General features: G+C 32.2%; 1 protein-coding gene across 1 annotated transcript; it reads right to left on the bottom strand.

The window, feature by feature from the left end:
* Positions 1–16,706: 16,706 nt before the first annotated feature.
* On the bottom strand, positions 16,707–18,569 carry LOC112940676 (uncharacterized). Its single transcript, XM_026028934.1, has one exon. It carries the CDS (start codon positions 18,567–18,569, stop codon positions 16,707–16,709), a length of 1,863 nt encoding a protein of 620 aa, XP_025884719.1.
* Positions 18,570–26,387: the final 7,818 nt, after the last annotated feature.

The raw sequence follows: 26,387 nt of genomic DNA, 5'->3' as shown, positions 1-26,387 counted from the left end.
TAAGCTTGTTTAGGACTTGTACCTGCAATGAAGTCCCTAAGCTAAAAAATTTGACTTCATATTACACACATCAGGTATGAGGCATCCAAGTGTCAAGTCTAGGTACCATGGCACATGATCATTTAAAATGATCATGTAGATTAAGCAGTGCCCAGGGACATAGTTAAGGTCCTTGGACAAGAAATGTGCAGCAACACATGTGCAAACATATGTGCAAAATACCAAGCGACCAAGCCCCAATTGAATTCGATTAGGGCGGTTAGGGGGCAGGCGCACGTACGGGTAAAGCCACGTGGGCCCTAGCTTCCTAACCAATCCTACGCTCTAAATAACTTACCTAACTAGCTAACTAACCTAGGACTAACTAAAATAAACTAATTAGTGTGTCCGAAATTCTAAGACCTAATCGGGTGACATTAGCCGAGTAACTAAAGAAACATCCTAATACTTAACCTAGGATGGTCCAAAAGGGTTGGTTATGGTCCTAGTGACTTAGGGTTACTTTAGTAATTACCCTAGGTCACTTAATTAATTAAATTAGCAACTTAATTAATTAATTAAAAATCATGGTCTTACTCGAACCCTTACCAAACTTTCAGAATTTGGCTAAGTCAAAGGCTCTCCTATTTTTAGTCAATTTAGGAGGGGCATTTTGGTAATTAGCTAATTGATTTATTTAATTAAGTTAATTGACCTAAGTTGAATTAGTCAATATCAGTTTCTAAGACTTAGACTCACGATTAATCAGTAGAAACTCACGATTGAAAAACAATGAACAAAGTAATAAAAATAGATTGGTTCTCCTCAGGCGATTTCAAGGCAATTCTTCAAGATTTTCGTGCAAAGTACAGGTGATCTTCGTAGATTCAATTCTACTGTAAAGTATGAGTTTTATCTCTTGGATTTATTTTCACAAGAGGTTTTCCAAACGTTTTGAATTCAAGAAAATCGAAACTAGGGTTGTTCCCAATGAAATTTTTGAATCTTCATCTCCTATTTTCGATTCTAGTAGTATGTATAATACAAATCTCGAGCATGTTGTTGGTATGTGGTGCTAACTGATCATTATGTGTAGGTTTCTATGATTTGATAATGTCGAATGAGACTTATAGGTTAGACCGGTATGATTAATGCCTAATTGTGTTCGAGAAGATGAAATTGTTATAAGTCATTTATGAAATTCAGTTTACTGTTGAAAGGAATGAAGGTTTCGATTACTGTTTGTGTTTTACAGTCTATATGTTTGTAAGTCTTGGGAATGCAATGTTTCCAAGAAGAAATAAGAATGAGAATCAAAGCTAGTTAATGACTCTTCAATGCCAAATTAACTTTATAGGTTGGCCAAACTAAGAACATAATTGTTCTTATGATCTACTCAAAACAAAAATGTTAAAAGTTGACTTGCTTAAAATGATGAGATTACTATAGTATATACATGAAGTTAATTGACTTGGCTAGTAATAATATCATGAGAAGTTTTTAGTGAAAGTTTGGTTTATGCCAATAAATTGGCTAGCAATATTATTTCCAAAATATGATATAGAGTTGGATAATGACTAAGTCAAACAAATCATATAGGACCAATGTAAATTATGATGTTTCTTGTAAAGCCAAATACATGTTAAAGATTGACTTGATAGGTTATAACTCAATGAACTCATAACCTAGGGCATGTCAATTAATGGGACAAGTCCCAACATACCCTATCTAAATGAACTTGTGAACATAGTAGCACATTGAATAAGTCCTTACACAACTTTCATAAAGAATGGTACAAGACCATCAAATAATGTTGAACAAGATAAGGTGAGTAACCAAATAACATAAAAGCTTATGAGTCATGAAATTGACATAGAATGAGGTGTTAAAGGAAGTGAGACAAGTCTCACTTGCACCTAAACAATTATGTTAAAGATACTCACATAAGTGGGTGTTAGAAATCGTGAGACAAGTCTCATTCACACCATAATGATAATGTAAAATTTATGTTCACATTCACCAAGTAAAGAAAGGGATGACTAGTCATCCATTGAGCTAAGCATACTTCATACTAGAAGCAAGATTCCATAATGTATGAGTCAACTCTAAAAGTTGTAAAGTATGATAAATTGAGCAAAGCACCGATAGACTAGCAATGAACTTGTGCAAGCACATGTAAGCCTCATGAGATGAGACTACCACCAAGGTGGATAAGGGTCTCCAAATTCTCCTAGTATTTGAACTATGTAGCCAACATAGGTTACTAGCTAGTGGATCCACCTAAGAAAGCTAGGAAGTATGCGGTTTCACTTTGGCCGGTGAACCACCTCTTTTAAGTGTGGAGAAGATAATGAATTTTATGTTAGCTCACATGATCTACGTCGGCTAATGCTAAAGATTTCTTTGAGAAAGTAAGAAAGAAAGAAGAGAAGTATGTTCAAAGAGAACATGAGATCAAAGAATATAAAAGTAAGTTCAAAGTTTACTAAGTAAGCAAAAGCAAGTATATCAAAATTATCAGTATTTGATAAGAATGAAGTTTTAACAGTTATTAACTTATGCCAATAAAGAGAGCAAATGATCAAATAATGGGCATAGCCAATAAATATATGCCCAACATCTTTATATTATGCAAATGATCAAATAATGGGCATAGCGAATAAAGATTGGCTTATAAAGACTTCATGCCCAATTTAACAAGAATGAAAAGAATAACTTGTAAGTAGGGTAGTCAAATCATTTTCTTAGTCTTTTGGATTGCTTACCTGATTCATTGTAGAAATGGGACTACAATGAATCATTGCGCTCGTAAGTAAAGCATAGGATCAAAGGACATCATTGAACTACACAATAAAAAGAACAAAAAACTGAAAAATAAATTAAGTCTGGGGAGAGGAGCTCTCGGCCTAAGGGGGAGCAAAAATATTAATTTTTTTTCGAGTCGTTATAAAATTATGTTCATGATTCCAAGGTCTTATGTTTATATAAAAAATGAATCCTCTGCTTTAAATACATGAAAATATGTCATACTCATAGCATGATTCAAAAATAATGAATTAAGAAAGTAAAGTGACTTCACTTTCCAAAAATGACATGTTACTATAGGAAGAACTTTCCTTGATCATGCATAGTCCTTATGTGTTTATGTGCATACACCCATACTTAGTACAAGTGTGTACTAACCCATATACAATTACTATTTTTATAAGGTCCTTGAAGAAGATTGAAGATCAGTTGACGCTGTTTGGACAGATGTTGGTAGGTCCTCTTGAGTTCGAGGATGTCTACGCTTTATATTCTAGCTTTAGTAGATTAGACATAGCTAGTGAATGTTGTCCCTAGCGTTTCCTTTCAAACATTTGTTCAAGCTTTCATATTCAGGCCGGTTTCGCAACTATTAATGGTATTATGAATTCTTTATTTCAATTGTTCAATATGTTATTATATGATTGTCTATTTTGAGCTATTAGTATATCACTCTTATGCAGAAATTATATGAAGTCTAAGTACACTTTAGTAAAGTTAAAAACTTTTAAATGTTTCCTAAATTTAACTGTTTGATTGTGATGAAAGCTAAGAAGAGGCTTGTCTGCGACCTTTGAGAGGTTAATGATGTCGGTCTCATCTAGGGTATAGGACCCGGGTGTGACAATGGTGGCCGCTGTGGCAGGCTAGACGCGACTTAATGTCGTTAATAAATTCTTACGACCTCATTATGCAATTTTACTTTTAGATCTAAGGAACGACCCCTAGGCGACTCTTACTCATTTTTCACTATTCTTCAGGCTAAAAGTAAGCTTTTCCCTTCCCAAATTCATCTTTCGATCTGTAGAACGTAATAGAACGAGTGAATATTTATGGGGGAGAGTTTTATTATAGATTTTATTGTGGGAACAATCCTAATTTGGATAGTTGAGATCATGGGTTTGATCTAGGGTTCATAGAATTGTTATTAATCTAGGTAATTAGTGATTATTGATTCTCGTATTATGTTGATTATTTGTAGATCAAGAACAAGCGAACGAATTTGAAAAGAGAAAGATCAAGTTTCTTAGGATTTCAAGCTTGTTTCGAGGTAAGTGATGGTTCTGATTCTATGATTGTGTGATAGATGTTTGTTCTTGCTTCATTATGATACTTGTATATAAATGAATGTTGCAATGTTGATCACACTTGTTGTAAATTAGATGGATGAATTATCATTGCCATTAAATCATGACGTAATTGTATGTTGTAGAAGATTTACTTGTGATTGTGATTGTGGTGTTGATTGGGATCAATTGCCACATTCCAGCAAAACTAACTTGGATCTGATTGCAACGTTTTGACATAAATATGGGATCAATTTATACATTCTGACACAATATGGGATAGGTTGCCACGTCTCGGCATGCTAATTGTTAAGGTTTGGATGAGAGGATCAATGATGTGATATAAAATGTAAAGTTGTTGGTTGTTCATAAATGTTGATGATATTGTATATATTGATATATATGCATGTGATTATATTATTGTATTGACTTGTTTATGTTACACTAGTGGGATAGCCGCGTGATCCTACCAGTACACTGTGGTTGTGTACTGATTATGCACTTGCCCTTATTTTTGTTTAGTACGGGACATCTTTAAGTGGCTACTGACAGATCTCACTTAGACAATCTGCGTGATCGTCGTTCAAATTCAAGGGTGAGCCAATTCTTCCGGGCTGCCATGAGATTCTCTTTCGTCTATGTCCACCATTTCCCGAAATAGACATTCGTTATAGTTAATTGATTAGTTCATTAGTTTGGAGATTGTATCCCTTCTTGTTTATAATTATGGACTCGTTTAGATGTTTTGATACACGGACTTTCAATTTCTAGGTTAATTCTTCCACATTTGTTTAGTTTATTGTTGGACTATTGTTAGAGTTTATGAAAACTCTATTTTCTTTTCTTAATATTTGACTTATATGCCTTAGTTTTTAAATTATTTGCTTGGTTTGGCTAGTTATAGTGATTCTCCCATCGGAGTGTTAGTGTGAATGCCACTCACGACGATCTGATCGTGACATTACAATATGATTATGAAAATGCACACAAAGATATTTAAGTGAAATAAAATGAATGTTTTATTTTTAAGAATCTTATATATATACAAAAGCAAACCCTCAACCCCGTGATGTGGTGCACTCCAAGGAAAGAATGAATAATTTATATATATATATATATCCTAAACTTGATGACATGGCACAATAAAAAATAAGAAATGTATTTTTTATGAATCAAAATTTTACCTTTTTTATTGTTAAAATAATGAAAATACATATTTTACTATGCCAAAATTTTTATTAAGAAGTATTAAAATATAAAATTAAAAAATACACAATCTAGCTTCAACTTGATTTCTATATACAATGTAATTTTTTTCTATCCTTCACTACTTTTCGCTGCTTTACATTATACAGATAAAAAATAAAGAAAAACTGTTACAAATTCACCTATCTTTCCTCCTCTTTCCTCCACTAAATATTCATTCTCTCAACTTCATATCCTCTTTTTCCTTTTTATTCCTCGATCTTTTTTTTAAAAAAATCAACTAAACCAATTTGTCTTTTCTCTTGCTTCTAATGTGTTTACTTTGTTGCATTCATTTGTGTTTATATTCTTTTCTTATTTTCTTCTTCATCTTATGTATGCCAAGTTACTTTTGTTTTTTTTAAAAAAAAATTCAACCCATTAATCATAATTAATGGTTATTGATAATGAAATATTTTGCTTCTTTTTTGGGAAAATACAATACATGAATCATGATAGCATTTTAAAGTATTTTTTTAAAAAAAATGAATTACATGCATGTGGATATATTGTTAAATCTGTTAAATATAGAATAATTAAATTTTTGGTAATGAATAATACCCCCTTAAGAGTGAACTTCTTGATTTTTCATATTAAAGATAAATATTTGTCGATGATTACTTAATATCATAATTGACGTATAAAAAAATTTAAGATGAATTAAACTCTCTAAAGTATTCTCACATATTTATAATTATTTCAATATTTCTATTTTTGTGATTTTCCTGTAGCTAAAGAAATAAAGTTATTGAGCTTTTCAAAATAGTATTTATATTACACTAATAATTAAGTTTAAGGTTGAGTTTATTGGCTAGACATTTCAGTCCATACTCATTATGTGAAAAAAATAAACTATTTCGAAATGTTATTGTAGAAAAGACAAAGGATTGGAGTTCGAAAGTGTTTCGTTAGATATTTCAATCGGATAGATAATTATATGTAGGTAAAAGAAAGTCATCTCATATATATGTCAAAGAAGAAAAGAATGGTAATTTTTCTCAAATTTTGTGATTTGTTTATCTTTTTAATTATATGTTGAATCATTCTTGCTTCTAATCTTGTGAATTGTGATATGTTTATCTATTCTAATATTTGATTAATCATGAATTTTGTTTGTTTGATCATGAATTAAAAATATTTGGATAAAAATAAAACCTAATCGTTATTTGTAAGTTAATCTCTCGACTTGCACTTTTTTTTATACTTTCAACTTTTTCAATTGTTGGAGAGAAAAAAAAAATCATTCCCTGGCTGAATATCGATGTAAATCATGATAATTGAATAGGGGAAGTTTACTACTATACGAAACCCCAAATTGTGCTTATGACCTCTTTAATTTCTACAGATTATGGTTATACCTGCATATTAAAGTGTATGACCATATCATTTTATAAAAAAATAGTTATTAGATAAAATATATTTTTATTTACTTAGTTATATTTTTAGATAAATTTACATGTTGTTTTAAAACAAGTTTAGAAGGAAAAATTAGGAGCCAGGATTTCAGCTCTACACGAATTGGTGGCATCTTTCGTAAAGGTATGTACTTTGTATTACTTATACAATACGTTCTGAAAGGCTTTTGCATTTGAAGATGTTGATAAACATATTGATGGGTTTATTCCAACAGAACTCTTGCAAAACACTATTTTGGGTGGCTATCTAAGAAAAGGAAACACGAATTATAGACATATATTAGTTTCTCCATTCGATAATAGTTGTCTATTATACTATTTTGGGATATTTAATAATATTTATTCACCTTATAAAATTAAGAGATAATTTTATATTTAGTTCATAATTTATCCTTATCATTAATTATAATTATTTGTCAATTACATTATTTAAAGAAATTGTATTTATTATATTTAAATGATAATATAGTAGAATTAACATTCTATTCATAATTTCTTAAGAAGTGTGCAAATTCAATAATAGACAAGTATTGTTGAACACAGAGAGAGTATATAAAATGAATGATTCTAAAGGATTCTACATATAACTAGCATACACGTGCAACAATGTGCTGAGAAACTAGTACTACTAAAAGAGTAAACAAAAAAGATGAAAGTTGAAATGCCAAAATCATATGTATATATCTTCATCATAATAAATTCTCCCTTGAACTCATATCGAACAGTAACTTACACGCTTAAGCTATCATGATGACCTATTACACACCTTTACTATTCAGAATTGAATTTAGTATCACCCTGAGATGTAACACCACTCTCACAGGGTGTGGTGTAATACACTCCCCGCCTTAATAGCGCTACGTCAGCGTCATGTCAGAAATTATGATTTTTTATAAACTTTTTTGTTTTCTTTTCTTTATTAATTACTTTTCTTTTGTTAACAATATTTTACACTAATTAATCTTCAATTAATTTATTAAAATTCTCTAATAATTATACCTTCTTCATCACAAAATCGCACCCACTCCATCTCTTATCTCATGAAAAAAATCATATTCGCCTACCTTATTCACTATTGATTCTTTGTACTTCACCATTGCCATATCACCTTCAATTCTTCTTCTTCTTTGTAATCCACCACTAATTATCAAAATCATCATTTCTAATATAATTTTTCTTCTTCTTCACCTTCATCAATTTCCAATTCTTTTTTCTCCAAAATCATTACTAGCGCCTCCACACTCATAAAATTGTCATCTTCACCAAATTCAAAAATTGGTTAATCCTCTTCACTACTTTCAATTTCCTCTTCTTTTTTTCACTCATTATCTAGAACCACCATACCCACAAAACTACAATTAGAATCAAATTCTTGAATTGATTAACAACCAAAATTTCTTTAACAGAAGTCAAAAATAAAAAAAGATAGAAACAATCAATCAAAATAATATAAATATAACTTAAGGATTTATTTATTTGGGTTTATCAAAAATTCTTTTTAGATTCTTTCTTTAGTAAAAATTATCACAAAATACAATTATTCACGAATTGTTATAAATATATTTGTATTATAGTGAATGTATAATTATGTGAAGTTCTTTTAGGATATAATTAAGAATCCTACTTGAGGACAAAGTTAGATTTCTCCTATAAATAAAGGTGTTTTCCTCATTGTAATGAAGATCCATGAATCCTAAATATCGAATAGAAGTCTTTTAATTCTCCCTACTTCTTTCTTCTCATTTATATTATTTCATAACACGTTATCAGCACGAACCAATGATCGAGCTTTGAGCTTGTTAAGTATAGGCTTTAAGCCATAAACATATAGGGTGTGTAATAATGCAAAAACTTTAAGTAACGGGTTTGGTAAGTATTTGTGAAATTCTTTTGTGTGCGCATAAAAACGTACACATGGTGTATGCAATTATTTTTTCTCTTCAAATTGCATGTTTTTTAATTCTTTTCTGACTGTTATAAGACTTACTGAAATACTTTTTAAAGATGTGCTAATTTTATCCTTCAACTCAAAGATTGAATTTTATGTATTTTGACTTATTATTTGATAAGTTAAGGGTAAGACAATATATTCATGTCTAATCACCAAAAAAGGATAAGACAATGAGTCATGTCTAATTGCACTAAAAGGGTAAGATATCAGGTTTAAACATTGGTGTACCGTGTGATAAATTAAAGATCTTGAGTTCAAGTCTCATGATTTGTGGCTTTAAATCCCTTTATATGGATAAGACGTCCAGATTGAGTCTCAATGCACTATATTGATGATATAATGACGACTAAAGCAAAACAATATGTTTTTTGATGAATATTAGTCATAAAACCCTATTCAATTAAAACGGCTCCATTCCCTAAAGTGAATATGGTAGTCGTGCATATTATGTCTCAAAGAAGACAAGTGATTGGATAATGCACATGAATATGGAATGAGATACTAAAGTTATCATAATTTGATATGCTCACATGTTTGTGTTTAATTCATTAAGAATGAGAACTTTTGATAAATGCTAAAAATCTAGATCCATTCTTTAAAGTGAATGCGACGTAAGCCACTATGTTAGGCGTGGAAAAGATTGAGACTTTTGATTGTAGATGTGGTATATATCACCAAAAATGTCTCTGGGCAGACACATGTTGAAGAAAAGTTCATACTTTATTTTTTATTTTTATTGAATAACAATTAGTGTAATTGAGTCACTTTTTATAATAAATAAGAAGTTTACTAATTTCAATACTTTCCTAATTCGACATGATCTTCTTGGACATCATGGGTCTAAAATGATGAGATGACTTATAGAAATACAATGGACATACTATTTAACCTAAAGATTCTTTTAAATGATAAATTTTCTTGTACTACTAGTTAGAAAAGCAAGTTAATTGTGAGTCTATTACAAACGGAAGTTGAGATTAAGTCCTTTATGTTCTAGGAACGTATAAATGAGGATATTTGTGGACCTATTCGCCCATTTAGTGGGTTGTTTAGATTCTTCATGGTCTTAATAGATGATCCTTCTATATGGTCTTATGTGTGACTGTTGTCATCTGGCAACTTGGTGTTTGTAAAATTATTGGCACAAATAATATGATTACTGACACAATTTTCTGATCAGATTAAGTCCATTCACCTTGATAATAATGTAGAGTTCTCATCCTAAACATTTAATGATTACTGCCTATCAATTGTGATTGAACAAACTCAATAATAAAGTGAATGTGATAGTGAAAAATAAAGTTCATTAATACAGATATGATTTTATTGTGATGGGATCACGATTCACCTTAAAAAAAAGTAGATAAATTGAAAAGAAATAAATCTGAAAATTAGTCTCGGAGTAGTAAAATTGAAATTTTCTCATATAATAGTAAAGAAGAAATTTACTAAATCAAAAGACACATGACAGAGTAAACTTGGAGTTTACAAGTACTAATAATATTATTAGTTGACATGAATAATTTGTCATCCCAAAGATGTGCTTACTAAGTAATAAACATTCATTGAAGAACTAGAATATTCTTCAAGAATTATTTTTTATTTCTTGTTCTCAAGATAATTTGATTGGATCAACTAATGCTGAGACTAAATAAATCCTTAAATTCTGAAAAATATAAAAGGAGTATTTGGGCCTGTTCACCTATCATGTGATATGATAACGAGATGCATCTATAATATAATCACATGTTCGTTTATTGAAAACTTGCAGTTTGACATTCGCAAAATTGTTTGTGCAAGATAATTAAGTTAAGCGCAAAACTTTTAGAATATGAAATCAAGATAATTCATCTTGATAATTTGATAAAAATCCAAGCTGATGCGACATTAAATTCCTCAAATAAATAGTCAATCATTGCTTATGAGAATAAAGTTTCACGGTCTGAAATATAATGTCGTTGTATGCATCAAACCAATAAATTATGATCAAATTTTATTTCAATTGATTTATGGTCAAGGACTAGATATTTTTCATCTGATTTTTTTGATTTGTAGTATATAATCAATGAATATGAAATGATGCACAAACATAGATTCTCCAAAAGATTGAGATATATGTTAGTTTGTTTAACGTAAGGGGGAGATTAGAAGCAACACAAAATTTGTAAATACTCCTATTAAATGTTCCTTAAGAATGAAGTCTACGAGTTGCATGAAGCATGATAGACTAATCGAATTTGAGTAAAATAATCTTTGAAAAAGGGGGAAGATCAAAAAATCAAAATGATAATAATGAGACAATGTGCTCTTGGAGAGCCTACGACATAACACTTTGTGAAACCTCGTGAGAATGGTAGCTACCTAAAAATAATAAAGTGATGAGATCTCAATAAGTTATCTCGTATTGTGAATTGATACAAAATGATATATCGTTGACGATATCTTTGATACAATAGCGCGCAATATTGTAAAAGATTATGATGATATAAATTTTTACGACTATTAAAGCATGTTGGTGTAGAGATAATTATCAAGTGAAAAATGAAATGATGCATCTTGGTTAACGTAAAACTTATTTGACTTGCAATCTAGGCACTAAAAGATGTCATACATTTAATATTGAATGTTTTCACTTGACAAAATTGATATGAAAATATCTGTTGGTTCAAAATCTAAAACATATACAAGGTTTTGAAAAACTTGTTTATTATCTTCATAAGGTAAAATAGATTTTAAAATGCATAGAATATATACAAGTATTGTTATGCAAGTTGATGAGTAGAATTGGAAGTGTTGAAGAGTTTTCAAAAGGCAATAAGTTATTTGCTTAAAGAAGTTGAAGTAAGGAACATGCAAAAATCTTTGATCTTGAAGGGAAGATTCATAAAAGGAGATAGAATGAAGCATATTTCATCAAAGTTTTTCTACACTCGTGAGCTCCCAAAAATGGTGATGTCAACATGCAACAGGTTTGTTCAAGTAATACTATAGTTGATTTATTCATCAAATCACTACCAACTACAACTTTCAAGAAGTTGGTGCACAAGTTTGGAAAACAAAGGTTCAACTCTCTGGATTGATGTTCTCATTAGGGAGAGTTAATACGTGATGTACTCTTTTTCCTTCACAAGGTTTGTCCCATTGACTTTTCCCTATAAGGTTTTTAATGAAACATTCATAATGTGTATTATTAGATATGTGTGCTCTTTTTCATTCAATCCCACTAGTTTTTATCTAGTAAGGTTTGAACGAGGCACATAAGTATCGACATTCAATGGGGAGTGTTATTAACATATTTGTATTATAGTAAATGTCTAATTATGTGGAGTCCTTTTAGGATATGATTAGGAATCCTACTTGGGGACACAGTCAGGTTTCCCTTATAAATAAATGATTTTTCTTCATTGTAAAGAAGATGCATGAATCATGAATATACTTCAAGATGGATAAGAAGTCTTTCCTCTTCTCGCTGCTTCTTTCTTCTCATTGTTTTATATTATTTCATAGCACTAACAAATATATGAAAATTAACCCAATTGCTAATCAAAAAGAAAAATTGTGCTTTGAGATTGTGATGTATAAAGAATGAAGAAGATGAGATGTAAAAAAGAAGAATATGTGTGAAGAAGATGAGGTGTGGTGGTAGGAGTGGGGTAGATGAGGGTTTGGGGGGGTGGGTTAAAAGTTGATTCTAATTATTATTTTTATTTTTATTTCTAAATGACGCGTTTAGTTTTTATTTTTATTTTATTTCTTTGCCACATCAATTTAGGAGTAAATAATTTCACTTTTGAATAGTAAAGGTGCGTAATAGATCATCATGATAGTTTAAGCGTGTAAGTGACTTTTCAATTTAAGTTATGAAATTTATGTCTTTTCTCATATAAATATTATGAATATTAAAAAAAATAATATATAAGTAATATTTATGAATAAAAATATAAATACTCATAAATTATAACTCTCCTTTTAAATTAAATTCATATCCCATAAATAAAAACCAAATGTATAAATTAATTGATTGAAGAAATTAAGCTCTCACTATTTTAGAAAAGTTATACAAATTTCATTTATTACTGCATATTTTATGCATCACATCTGTCAATTGAAATAACATCTCTTAGAAATTATTCTAATAAATGCAAAGTGAGATTATTATTTAATTCATATACTAAATTAAAATATTATAAATATTTAATCAATTAAATATTAAATAATAATCATATCTTGTTATATTAAAATACTAAATGTGGAAAAATGATAAGTCAAAAGTTGAAAGAGGAAAATATCCATAGAAAGTTGCTACACATTTTCAACTATTTAAAAAGTAAATTAGTTACATTAAAAACTCTTTTGTATTATTTTCATTTCTCTCCTTTAATATACTAACACAATTTATATATATCAAAATGATGCGACACCCTTTTAAGAGAGCATTTTTTTTTTTTTTGCATTTTAAAATTAAATTGATATATTTTTGAACAGTTACTAATACAATGAAGAGCCGAAGTAGGAATTAATAATAAAAGTTTAGAATTCTACCATACGTTGCCTAGCAAGAAATTTTGTATAAATGCACATATTTTTTTTTTCAAGATTAAAGTATATTTTTGTTTTCTCCTTGTTGATTTATGTTATTATTCTTTTCAGATTGAACAAGTTTTCAAATTAAAAAAAAAAAAAGAAGACATTTTGACAAATATTTTCTCTTATTCATTCATTTATTATTTTACTTTTTTATTTGTTTTAAGATTCACCTTTGTAACTCCTATTTAATTATCTATTAAATTGCTGTTTTTTAATATTCATAAATTTTATGTTTTATATTCATAACCCTCAAATATTTAATTTAAAACTTTTTAAGATGTCTTTTGGAGTTAATGTCTCAAAAAATCACTCAATTTAAGAAATTTATCTTGCTAAGTCATTAAATTTTATTTTGTGTCACTAAAATCAGTCCAATTATGTTTTTGTATCAATAGAATCACTCAATCAAATTTATCATTAATCAAATATATAGAATTATTTTTACCGATTTACACGTAATTAGACCCAAATATATTCACAATTCTATCCATAGACCCAATAAAAAGAACCCAACACTTCTTCATCTTCATGCGATCTTCTTGTACAATTTGAGTCTACTTTTAATTATTTCTGAAGAAGTCCCAATTCCAGAATTTTTTGCATAATTAAGCTGGCAATACAGATGAACCATTTCGAAGTGTCACATACAATAACGAGAACATGTTGCATAACTTGTTACCAGAACAAATTGACAGTTATCTATACTAATGAATAAGAACCATCAATTTATATTTCAAGATTTTGGATTCTACTACTGAAAAGTTTACAATTTTTCGTAAAATCAGAAGATGAATAAAATATGAATGTGAATTTATTTGTTTCAAAAGAGGGGAAATTTGTGTTGAAGTGAAAAAATTATGGAGTAATCATATGGGAGAGGCAAAATGGGACAAATTCGAATTTGGTTTTAATTATTGCTGAAGAAGTGTGGTGGTTTTTAATTTGGGTTAATGGGTAGAATTATGAATGAATTTGAGTCTAATTGCATGTGGATAAAAAATAATAATAGTGTATATTTATAAATTAATAATAAATTTAGTTGAGTGATTTTATTGATGTCAAAATATAAGTTGAGTGATTTTACTGATATAAAACAAAATTCAATGATTTTACTAAATAAATTTTCAAAATTGAGTGACATTTTGAGATATTAAGTCATATCTATTGATATTCCAACATTTTTATTTCTATAGATTCATTTTTTAGTTTCATGAGACCCCAACACAAGGTCATCCTTTTCATTCTATAATCAAAGCAAAGAAGCACTTATATCATTCTTGTAGTACATGATTCATAATTTAGTTTGACTCGATGAAGAAGATTCTTCTATTTGATTGGTTATGAAAGAAATTGTCGAAAAGAATTTGAAAAATTATGTATTTTTCTCTCTCTATGTTGTAATGCTTAAAGTCTTAAAAATAATGTGCATGTTATATTTTTCTTCTTCCACGATTACTTTATAAGACTACTATATAAAATCAAATTTAAAAAATCTACTCTGTTCAAATTGTAAAACTCTTCTGTTCAATATTGAACCCTCTTAAAGCAATGAAACTTAGAGAAGTAATTGTTGAATGTTGAGTATGAACTATTGAGGGTAAAAGGTTTTCCCAAGAAAAAAAAAGAGAACAGAAAATAAAAAGGTTCCCCAATAAAATAAAAAATAAAACTTCATTCCGTTCTAATTTGTATAGCACCCTGATCACCCGTTTAGCTACGAAAATTGTGATATTTGTAACAAAAAACAATTTCAAAGTAAAAAATAGTGTTTGAAAATCGGATAAGTTTGAAATTAGGGAGAAGCAACACTCTTTGTTACTCTAATTCATTCTTAGAGACAAGTAGTGAAATTGATTTTTTACTTCACTTTTGCTTGTTTTCTCTATTAAATGATTCTCTATGAAGAGAAGTGGACTTGTACTACTTGACTTACATTTTGCCTTAAGAAAATGTCTATTATATCTAGATAATCATATACATAATTTAGTGCATGTACCATCACTTAATTCTATTCTTTCCTATTTTTCGTAGAGATATATTAGACCATACATGTATCCTCAAGCTCCAAGTGACCACAACAAGGAGATGACATCCTTCCTATTCCGAATTAGCATAATCGATAAAACAGGTTCCAGATGGTTTCCATTCCTCCTTCTGAATGTGACCTACCCAGCCTAGAAGGTCTGAAACCTAAGGTATGACTTCAAAAATGTAAGAGATATTTTGACCTGTATAGAACAATTGAGAATGAAAAATTAGAGGCCAATGCTCTTTACTTGAATGGTTTAGTTGAGACATGGTACCATTCATAAGATTGAGTAGGGTTGTGGTGACTTGGACCGAATTCAAAGAGGAGTTATGTGATAGATTTGATGCGGAACCTTTAGATGATATAATGGAGGAATTTAAATGGCTCGAACAGAAATCTGTGGATATGTTTCTGGGCAAATTTGAAGATCTTATGGCTCAAATGTTGGTGACAAATCAACCTCTTGTTGAGTCTCATTTTGTTTCAAGTTTTATGGGGGGTTTAAAAAGAAAATATAAGGTTTGATGTAAAGATTTTTAAGCACACATCTTTGAAATTTTCTATTGAGCAAGCTAGAATGCTAGAGAGGGCTATTGAAGCTATCCCGTAGAAGAAAAAAGTACCTTCAAATTTGTTGGAAATTCAGTTGTTGTTCAGAGCAATAGTATCTTGACAACTAGGCCTATTACTTACAAGTTGAATCTTCAGATTCATGAATATAGGAGGAACAATCACTTGTTTTTAGATTGACTTGTCCATTAGTGGAAACAATCGAACTGTAGAATAGAAGAACTTGAACCTAATCAGGTAGTAGAAGAGGCTAATGTAGAGGTTGAGGATATCACTTTGTATATAATTATTGAAGGTGATATAGAACAACGGATACAAGTAGTAGTGTGTCTAAGTGAACCCTTAGGCATCCATATAAGGGTAAACACTATTTTGGTCAAGCAACCGTGAAGAATAGGAACCTGCAGAACTCATAGACTCTGGAAGCACATAAAAATCCATTGATGAGGATAATATTAAGGAGACTAGTCATAAAGTGAGCTATTGTCCTTCGGTAAGAGTGATAGTTGCTGACAAAAACTATGTCATGTGCACTTTATATTGCCAAGAGTTTTGTTGGAAGATGAAGGACAGACCCCAGTGAGGAATTGTGAATTATTCCTTTGGGAGGATCTGACGTACTTGGTAATGATTGATTTACCAACTCACAATCATTAATAAGATAAGTATAAGTAAATATGGATTGTATAAAAAATCTTAACTTATTAAACACTCTAGTAAAATATATTGTTAATAACAAATTTGAAATCACACTTTCTTCCGAGACATAATTGAGTTGGATAAATCCACTAGAACGCTTCTATTTTGGTATAAGATAAAGAAAAGAAAATATTAATGCTTCAATTAATACATCGTAAACACAGAGGCATTCCTGCTGGATCAAGCTCCCAGAAGCCTCGCAAGCTTCCATCTCTCTCTTCTGTCAGGCAAAAAGCAGGAATTCGATGAGAAAATCTGAGATGCTCCGATACACATATTTTCACTACTTTGTCAGCCTCTTCTTCTTCCACTCGAGCCTTGTAGACAGACTTGAAGCCATTTACCCACTCTAAGAATTTCACATCTACATAATTATCGGAAACATCCACTATTTCAACAATCTCATATTCAAAATATTCTAGAGTATTACCTTTCATCAGTTGAGGACTCCAGTTTTTGTATACTGCCCAAACTTCACCTGTTTTTGGGAAGATCTTGTATAAACCTTTCTTCAAAGGTTCTGCAACTACTACATGTGAAAATTTGTTGGTTACAATATATTTGTTTAGCTTACTGTTTAAAAACTTAAACAATCCACAACCAATTGGCATTGTTTTATCATGCCATTGTATTGTACTTTTAGGAAGCGGACACGCATAAAACCATGCCACATGTAGTACAAACTGAGGGAGAGTATCTATCTTTTTTATCAGACCATAGTACCGGGGCAAGGCATCTTCATCGCTGTATAATGCCCAACATTGACCAATTTGAAATTTCTCTTGTGATCTCTCAGCAGCAAATTTGTAAACCTCAGGTTCAAGAACCTGATTAGGTATTGGTGGAACCCAATTTTCAGCAGAATTCACAAATTCCATGAAATTAGCTATCACACTTTTGTTTATGGATGAAGCAGAAACATCTAACTGGTCAATAGGTAAGGAGGTAGGGTCTAGTTCAAAGGATCCTTCAGGAACATCATCCCTCTCCATCCCTGTCATCTTCATAGAAGGAATTCGATGAGAGAATCTAAACATACCCTTTGTTGGAACTAGAAATGGGTCTCCCACCCTATGGAAAAGACAAGTAAAGCCTTTTGTTTTATCCATGTATGCAACATGTACACCAATAGTTTCATCATAATTAGACAAAACCTCAACAAATTCGTAGTTGAGATTTTTACTGCCCCAATCTTTTAGGAGGGCCCAAGTTTCTCCTTTCAATGGAAATATATTTATTGAATCATTGTTGTTTCCGTTTGTTACACATACTAAATGTGAGAACATAAGATGATCTTCAATGTGTTCTAAGTTTCCTATTCTGAACCTACCACAAGAAGTTAGAAAGCCCTCATATAGCCATTTGGTTTCATTCAGTGGCTCTGGCTCTAACCATGTTATGCGCAGTTTGAATTCCGGAGACAAAATATCCCTAATGACGCCATAAAATCTAGGCATGCCATCGAAGGTATCATAAACAGCCCATACTTGGCCAACCTTAAAGCAGGACTCATCCTTGTCCTTGTAAAAATTGCTAAAATCTGGATCTGGATATTCAAGTGATTTTGACTCGGTCACTGTACAAAGCCCTATATCATGAACACTTTCATTTGAAGTTTCAATTTCCATCTCTGTGTTCTGGAAGCTCTCTATATTAGACAAACAATGTTCTATTTTCTTTCTCTCTCCATTAGGAGTTGTTGCACAAGACAAATGTTGCATCTCAGACTCCTTAGTAGGAGATGGATATCCAACCTCCTTAAATCTCTTAGAAAAATCTTCTTCATCATCATCACTTAGATTATCACGGTAATTGATACGATGTCTACGCCGCATAGATCTAAGCCGATTTTCCTTGTTGAGACACTGGAGATTCTGCCCAGGCACATGATCAGATACTGCCCAATTTTCACTTGATTTTGTTGATTCCCTCTTTCTATTATTTTCCATCATTTCATTAGCAACGCCTTTAGCCTTGATAGCCTTTTCTTTGTTGCACTCCATCACTAGTCTAGACAATCTGTCAATTAATTTTTGATTTCTTTAGAAAAAAAGACAGAGAGGATTGGAAGAAAAGGGAGAGTGAATAAATTTTTCATATATAGGAAAAATTTCAAGATTATGGTAATAGATTTTCTCGTGATGAGTAGGATCCAGGAGGACAAGTAATTTCTCTTAATTTCTTACAACATTTTATTTAATTTAACTTGATGAGTAGGAGTCAGGAGGATAAATTCTAAATGTTATTTGGTTTAATTTAATGAGAAGGAGTCAAAATGATAAATATCAAATTTTAGTTCTTGCGGTATTTTCTTAAGCATTTAATTTGATTAGTAGGAGTTAAGAAAGTAAAATTTAAATTTTATTTAATTTACTTTTATGAGTAGAATCAAAGAGAGTCAATTTTGAATTTTATTTCTTTTTTTCACTCAAGCATTTAATTTGATGAGTAGGAGTAGGGTTGGTATGTTCGAACATCCTCTCTTTCCACAAAAAATATGATTTACATGTATGAAATTACTTTCACCACATTGGACTTAACCGAATGATATAGAATGGTTACATCATAGTCCTTCAACAACTCAAGCCACCTATGCTACCTTATGTTCAAATCCCTATGACTGAAGATGTACTGAAGACTCCGATGATAAATGAAGATCTCCTAATGTACCCCATACAACTACTGATGGCATAACTTAAGTATACAGACCAAGACTACCAACTCTAAATCATGAGTAGGGTAGTTATTCTCATGTGTCTTCAACTACCTAGAAGAATAAGCAATCATCTTTCCCTTCTGCATCAATACACCACCTAACCCGACTCCTGAAGCATTAAAGTATATAGTAAATTCACTACATCAAAAAGGATCATTAGCACAATTAATTCATAATTACCGCTAAATATGTATTTTTAGCGGCAATCAATACTCTTTGTATATGTCTCTAAATCCTTTAGAGACATTGGTTCTAATGTCACTTAACTAATGCCGGTAAATACTTTAACACTCTCTATTAATGTTAATATTTATTGCCGCTAAAAGTTATTTTGTTTTACTAATTACACACCTTCCTTTGGTAGAGTCAATATAAGAGCCGAAGTTAACAAAGTCTTGAGCTTTTGAAAGATCTCCTTACACTCATCAGACCACTGGAAACCTATATCCTATCGAGTCAATATGGTGAATGAAGGTTTAATAGTAGAGAAACTCTGAACAAATCATCGGTAATAACCTGCCAATCCTACAAAACTTTGAATTTATGTTAGAGAAATAGGTCGCGTCCAACCTCTAACTACCTTGATCTTATCCGGATATACTCTAATACCCTTCTTACACACCACGTGTCCCAAGAATTCCATAGAAATAAGACAAAATACACTTAGAGTACTTGGCGTACTTGTATTCCCTCCTCTGAAGTACAATGCTCAAGTGTAAAACATGGTCCTCCTCAGTCTTGAAGTAAACCAAATATCATTGATGGAGATGATCAATGTCATCAAAGACGTTTCATCTAATACTGAGCATCGACAATCGTTAGTCAGTATATAACCCAAGCAAGGGTTGTGATCAGTACCACAAGGAGTGGTTTTGAGAATTAATATAAAAATAAAATTTAGTTCTAATTAGTAATGCTATAAATGTTATCGAAAATAAACATAATAAAGCTAAAGGGGTGACGCAAGCATTAATTATTTATGGGGGTTTTGTAATCAAAATTAATAGCTAAAAAATAATAAAAACATAAGAGAGACTAATGGGAAATGAGATTCTTGGGATATGATAGGAATACGGGATAAACTAAACTATTGGGTACATGATTTTGATAGTGAATTTGTTTAATATTTGTGACTAGGCTAGACTATAAAGGGGGTAAGCTTTCTCTCGAACAACTCACCCCAAATCAAATGGGTTCCTCTCGGACACCCACTTGCCTTATGAAGAACAACCTCCGCCTTAGTCCACTCACTCTCTTGAGCTGAGTCTGTGGGATAAGGACTAGGGTTCACTCTCTTGAGGTGAACATAATGTCGACCCAATCCCATTGGCCATCAATTTAGTAGTCTTAATTTTACGACCTCTCTCTCTCGCAAGCCGAAAACACAAAGGTGAAATTGTATTTGCAACTACAGTTTCATTAAGTTCCAACACAACTACTAAACAAAATCACATTTAAACAACGATTAAACTATCATCTAGCGAGACCCAACAACTAATTTAACCCATATTCATAAAATCAAATCCCAAGATTTGGGGTTTTAGCTAGACATAATGAAAATCAAAAAAATAATACCAAATTGAACATCAACTGGGTATGATTTATTTATGCTTCAATCAAGTCTAGAATCATGAATTTCCACCCACGTTACATTTTTCTAATATAGCTCTCAAAAACTCAAAATTGAATCTATTTCTAAAATTTACTGTTCAACACTATGAAAATCTCTCCCCCAAGCTAAAAAAATTAACAAGTATATATAGTTTTCAAAAAGATAAGCTACGAAGGAACACTCGACACAGTTAGTCGGAATCGCCGATCAACTCAGCGATCCGGCCCTTTCGTATGTTCTACGCCTTCTTGCGTTATCCTATAACATGTTCGTGTTTTGGATCATTGGGCGAGGTAGTACTGCTTCGCGGAATTTCTCATCGACACACAACCTACTCCTTTTCACCGCCGATTTGATCCTTTCTTTCGGGGCTTAACTCACTGGAACAAAAGGAGAGGATGGAACCTTTTGGCGACATGATAAATGGGTTTGGCGATCCTCAGGTCTTCACTTCTTCAATTTTTCAGCTGCCTTTGTTCCTTTTAGTTCGATTGTGTCTATGCTTTGTCTCCAAGTGTATATACCTAAATCTCAAGGTACTATGTCAGTTTTTGAAATAAAATGTGCATTTGAGGACACTTAAACTATCAAAATATAGCCCTAAATGAGTCCAAATTGTGGACTCATTAACACCCCCAACTTAAACAGTGCTTGTCCTCAAGAAAAACTCAAGTTCAACAGTTCAAAAAGGATGTCTCAAACAATGCTACACAAGACTCGATCATGAATGTACACAACAAAACTCAACTCACTCATGTAAGAATCAAATATGCACTCAAAGACTCAAGCTGTGACACACCATTATCAAAGATTTTCAAGCTCACGATACTTTCTTCAAATGCAAGTTTAAGCTCAACAAAAGTGACCAAATGCCCTCACATAAAGGATGATTTATATTGGTTTAATTCTTTAATGTTTCGGAATCAAATGCAACACTATGCATGCTTTCACCCATATGTTTGCCCATATTTTTCAATCAACATATGTTTAAGCTCACTTGAGATCAAAAAGGTATTTTCAAGGTTTATAATGGGGCTGCGTGCAAAGGTATGTTTATTTAGGCTTGGTGACTTTAATCGTCATGAAATGTGGTGCTCATAACACTTCTTTTTTCCTTCTCTCATCATCTTATTATGTGCTCATAAGTCATCCCTCTATTCACTTTCCATGGATTGTTTGGGGAACCCTAGTTCTTTTGTACTTTATTGCGCAACTTTCTTTTTCATTCTTTTCTTCTCTTTTTCTCTTTCTGTTTTTTTTTGTATAAAGGAGTTCTATTTTTCTCAACATCATGGGTTAATGGAGACTCTTCCTGCACGTTTTGACTTGCCTTCTCTTTTCTCCACACCCCTAACTTAGGCTTTTGGCCTAAGTCGACTATTCAATCAACCACTAATCAAGAGGATTATGAGTAGAGGATTAAGAGAGGTCAAGAGGATTATCGGCAGAGGGTTAAGAGAGCTCATTTTTTCATCAAGTTTCATCCAAAGAAAGCTAAGGCTTTAGGGGCGTTCAAAAGAGGTTCACACACTCACAAGGTAGGCCACAAACAAGGTAAATGAAATTAGCTCACACTCTTCTAATTTGCCTAAGATCATATCAAGAGATAGCTTTACTAAGTCGATCGGACCAGTGGGGCAAATTCTAGGTGTTATCATACATGGTTCAAAGTAGGTCATCACTCAAGGCATGGACACTAAAGTCAAAACGACTCCACACTTTTGCAAGTGTGAAATGTTCATTGCAAGAAACTCAATTTGATAATTGGCTAATCACAACGAGATGCATAGGGTTTACATATTGTCTGTGCAACTTTATTTGGTCTCGTTGTAGCCGCACATTCATGTTCGTACAATTGAAAGCACTATTCAAGTTATCGGTATTGATCAAAGTGAGACTCAAATTTGCCTAAGAACAACCACATTCAAGTACATGCAAGAGGTGGCGGAAAGATGAAAATATTTTTGATGGGTCAAAATATTTGTAATTTAAACAAAAGGATCCAAAAGCTCAAACATCCGTAAAAAACAATATAAAACACAATTTAAGATAGAAAAACCCAAATATATACACAAAAGCACAAGTCACAAATAACGCACAAAAGGTGAGCCTCACTCCACCACAAATAAAAAGACATTTGTCCTCAAATGCAAATGGAACAATAGATGCAAAGTTTAGGAAAACCAACCTCGTTTGCCGATTTAAATAAAACTGTAATGTAAGTGGCAAAGTGACCCAGCTCCGAGCACAAATCAACCCTAAGAATATTATAAGATTGCAAAAATATAGGTATTAACATGCAAGTGTCAGTTTGAGAGTAAAAAGAAACGAGGAAAGGTTTGAAATCTTTAAACGTGTGACTTTTCAGCAGTTCATTCTCGCCCATTTGACGACGTAAGTTATGGTCGCCAATTTATTTGGCGACTCACTGAGTGATATCCCTTGCCAAGTTATACCAAACTCCCAGTTGATTTTGGTAATTTAAATGATATACAAATCGCGATCGATCGATTCAACGATTCACCAATAACTTCATATGCTCGGTGAGTTTACAAAATCTAAACTCATATTGGGTTGAGCTAAGCGACGAAATAAGTTTAGTCGCGGATCGGTTTGGATTATCGCCGACCAAATTCTTATTTCATGAAACTTTCCACACTGTAGTCAAACTTAGACGGTGAGGTCTTAGGACAATCACTAACCGTTTCAGTGATATGCCGAATGAGTGAGCTCTGGGCCTAAAGTTCCAACTAATGGCCTCTCAACAAAGAGTTAAGATGCGACGTAGTTTGACGACACACCGATGAGCTATGGAACACCGCCTAATATTTCAGAACTATGTCTTACTTTTTCTTTCAATTCTAACGACGAACTAGGTGAAGATCGCTGAAAAGCTTCAACGATACGCCAAAAGTTCTTTCTCATATTTTTCAACACCTGCAACATTAACACACTGATTATTGAAAATACTACCACTTGGGTTACCTCCCAAGTAACACCTTTTTTAACGTCGTGACACTATGTGGAGATTGCCCTTGTCACGACCCAAAAATAGACATGGTGACACTCGTCCTATCTTACCAAAACAAGTCAGCCTAAAACTCGACCATTACAGTAAAATATGGAACTTATTATAATATACTAAAAAATACCCCCAAAATCTGGTTGTCATGTGTACAATCCTTTAAAGTATTACAACTAAATCAAAAGAAAATACAAGTCTCATATGACATTGTTTCTAGAGTAGAACAAGATCATAAATAGGAGTAAGAAGGTATTCTTAGATGACAAACAGTTACCTCACAAATCCCCAAGAAGCCTCGGAAAAGAAGAGAATATATCACAAAGTTTAAGGCTAGTAACCTACAAAAAATTGTATAAACAAGGGGTTAGTACCAAGCCATACGGTACTCAGCAACTAAACGTCTAAACACGAGTTAAAAAGATAGAATAAGGGTACTCCTTACACCCCAATAGAACTTTCACAATTACAACCTATATAAAATAAGCCCAACCTAATATTTCACAATTTACAAACACATAATTCAACAACAATTTTTTTACAATCATATACTCTTAGCCACAAGCCCAATATTCATCAATAACAACCTCCACAACTATACTTGTATAAAACAGTGTTGTGGACGGCGAGAGGCGACAAAAGGCGACAAGGGCCTGCCTCGCCACGCGGCGAGGCGCTTGCCTTTTTGATTAAAGGCGCCAATTAATATCAAAAATAAAAATATTTAATTGCATATTTTATCCAAAATCTTAATAGCAATAACACATATTAGCAAATATTCAATTCAAAAACCAATAGTAGATACTAAAATGTCTAAAACTTTAAAGACCATAATTCCATCCAATGTCCCTCTTTTTGCTAGCATCCGCCATTGGTTATTAAATTCAATTAATTCACTGTTTAGGAATATTGGAATAAATAATTAGGAAAATGGAAAGATTTTTTTTAATTGACTGCCTATAATTTTTTTTAAAAAATCACATAAAGCAATAAGCACTGCTTACACCAAAAAAATAGAATTGAAAAAAAAACTAAAGAAGAAGAACACAAAAAAAATGAAGAAGAAGAAGAGAGAAAACTACATACCTGGAGAACAGAGAGTTGCGAGGGAACAGAATCGTGAGGCGGCGGCCGGCGAGGGAGAACAGAATACGACAGCGAGGGAGAACTGGAGAGAGTCTCGCTATGGAGAAGCTGACAATGATGGAGAACTGGAGAATAGAGCGAGGGAGAAGAGACAGCGAGGGAGACGACGAGAAGAGAGTCAATCGAGAGAGAGAGAGTCTCGAAGAAGAAAGCAGAAAATTTCAAAAGTATAAAAAAAACTCTAATTTTGACTAATATTGTTAAGTCAAATTATTTTAATTAAAAAGGAGGCGCCTTTTCTGTCGCCATTGTATCGCCACACCTCGCCATTTTGATATCGCCTCGCCTCGGTAGAGAATGGAGAGGAATCATCGCTTCGCCGCCTCTCGCAAAGGCGAGGAGGCGCTTGCCTTTTGTAACAGTGGTATAAAATAAGCCCAACCAAACAGTTCACAATTTACAATACATATAGCTCAACAACCACACTCTAACAATTTCATATAATCATCAACAACACTCTAACAGTTTTATATCCTCAACAACAACACTCTAACAATTTCATATCTTCAACAACATGCTCAATATTCCTCAGTCACAAGTCCCATAAAAAGACACTCACAAAATCAACAACACACAAGATCAAGTTCACCAATAATAATGAACTGCAATGCAATGTCAAATATGGTGATGCATGTCTGACCTAATCATTCACACCCGCTGTCTCTCAGTCCAGGACCCATGGGGGACATATCTGTCCATGCATCAATCGCGGCGTTTGATACGACCCTCGATAATAGTAACTATCTCGGTGCATGATACATCCCTCAAAATATTGTATCCATCATGATTCTCGATACGTTCCTTGAAATATAATATCCATCACGGTGCACGATATGTCCCTCGAAATGGTACATCATCTTCTCAAATATCACTTATCACAACCATGTGTCAGAACCAATGCAAATGACATTTTTATACAAATAGTGAGGAGATGACCATTTTAAGATCGATGCACAATTCACAGCAATACAAATATGATACAACATCTACAATTAAACACAAGTCATTCAAAACATTCTCAAACATCACACACCAACAATTAATCAAATCACCTTTTTATTACCCTTTTCCATAATTAGAATTATATAACATGGACAAGTTAACCCATCACCAATTCTCATTACTCCCAAACATATACCACAAGGAAATACACAAATTCCATACGCTTAACAAGGTTTTAAAAACCCACTTGCCTCAATCAATCAAGAATTCACTCTGAAACTTGAACCTTCCCCTTTCGCTGAACTTCCAACTCAAAGTAATCTATTCAAATAAATGAACACAATAAGATTTCAAAACTAGCAAAACCCATATTACTATGTGTT

This window comes from Solanum lycopersicum, chromosome 1 (genome assembly GCF_036512215.1).
Source record: "Solanum lycopersicum chromosome 1, SLM_r2.1".
Lineage (NCBI taxonomy): Eukaryota > Viridiplantae > Streptophyta > Magnoliopsida > Solanales > Solanaceae > Solanum > Solanum lycopersicum.
The sequence above is the reverse complement of the archived record's forward strand: the minus strand, read 5'-3'. Positions and strand labels throughout refer to the sequence as shown.

Bases quoted from the DNA above. Each gene is read 5' to 3' on its own strand.
- LOC112940676 (XM_026028934.1), bottom strand. From the start codon at position 18,569: ATGGAGTGCAACAAAGAAAAGGCTATCAAGGCTAAAGGCGTTGCTAAT.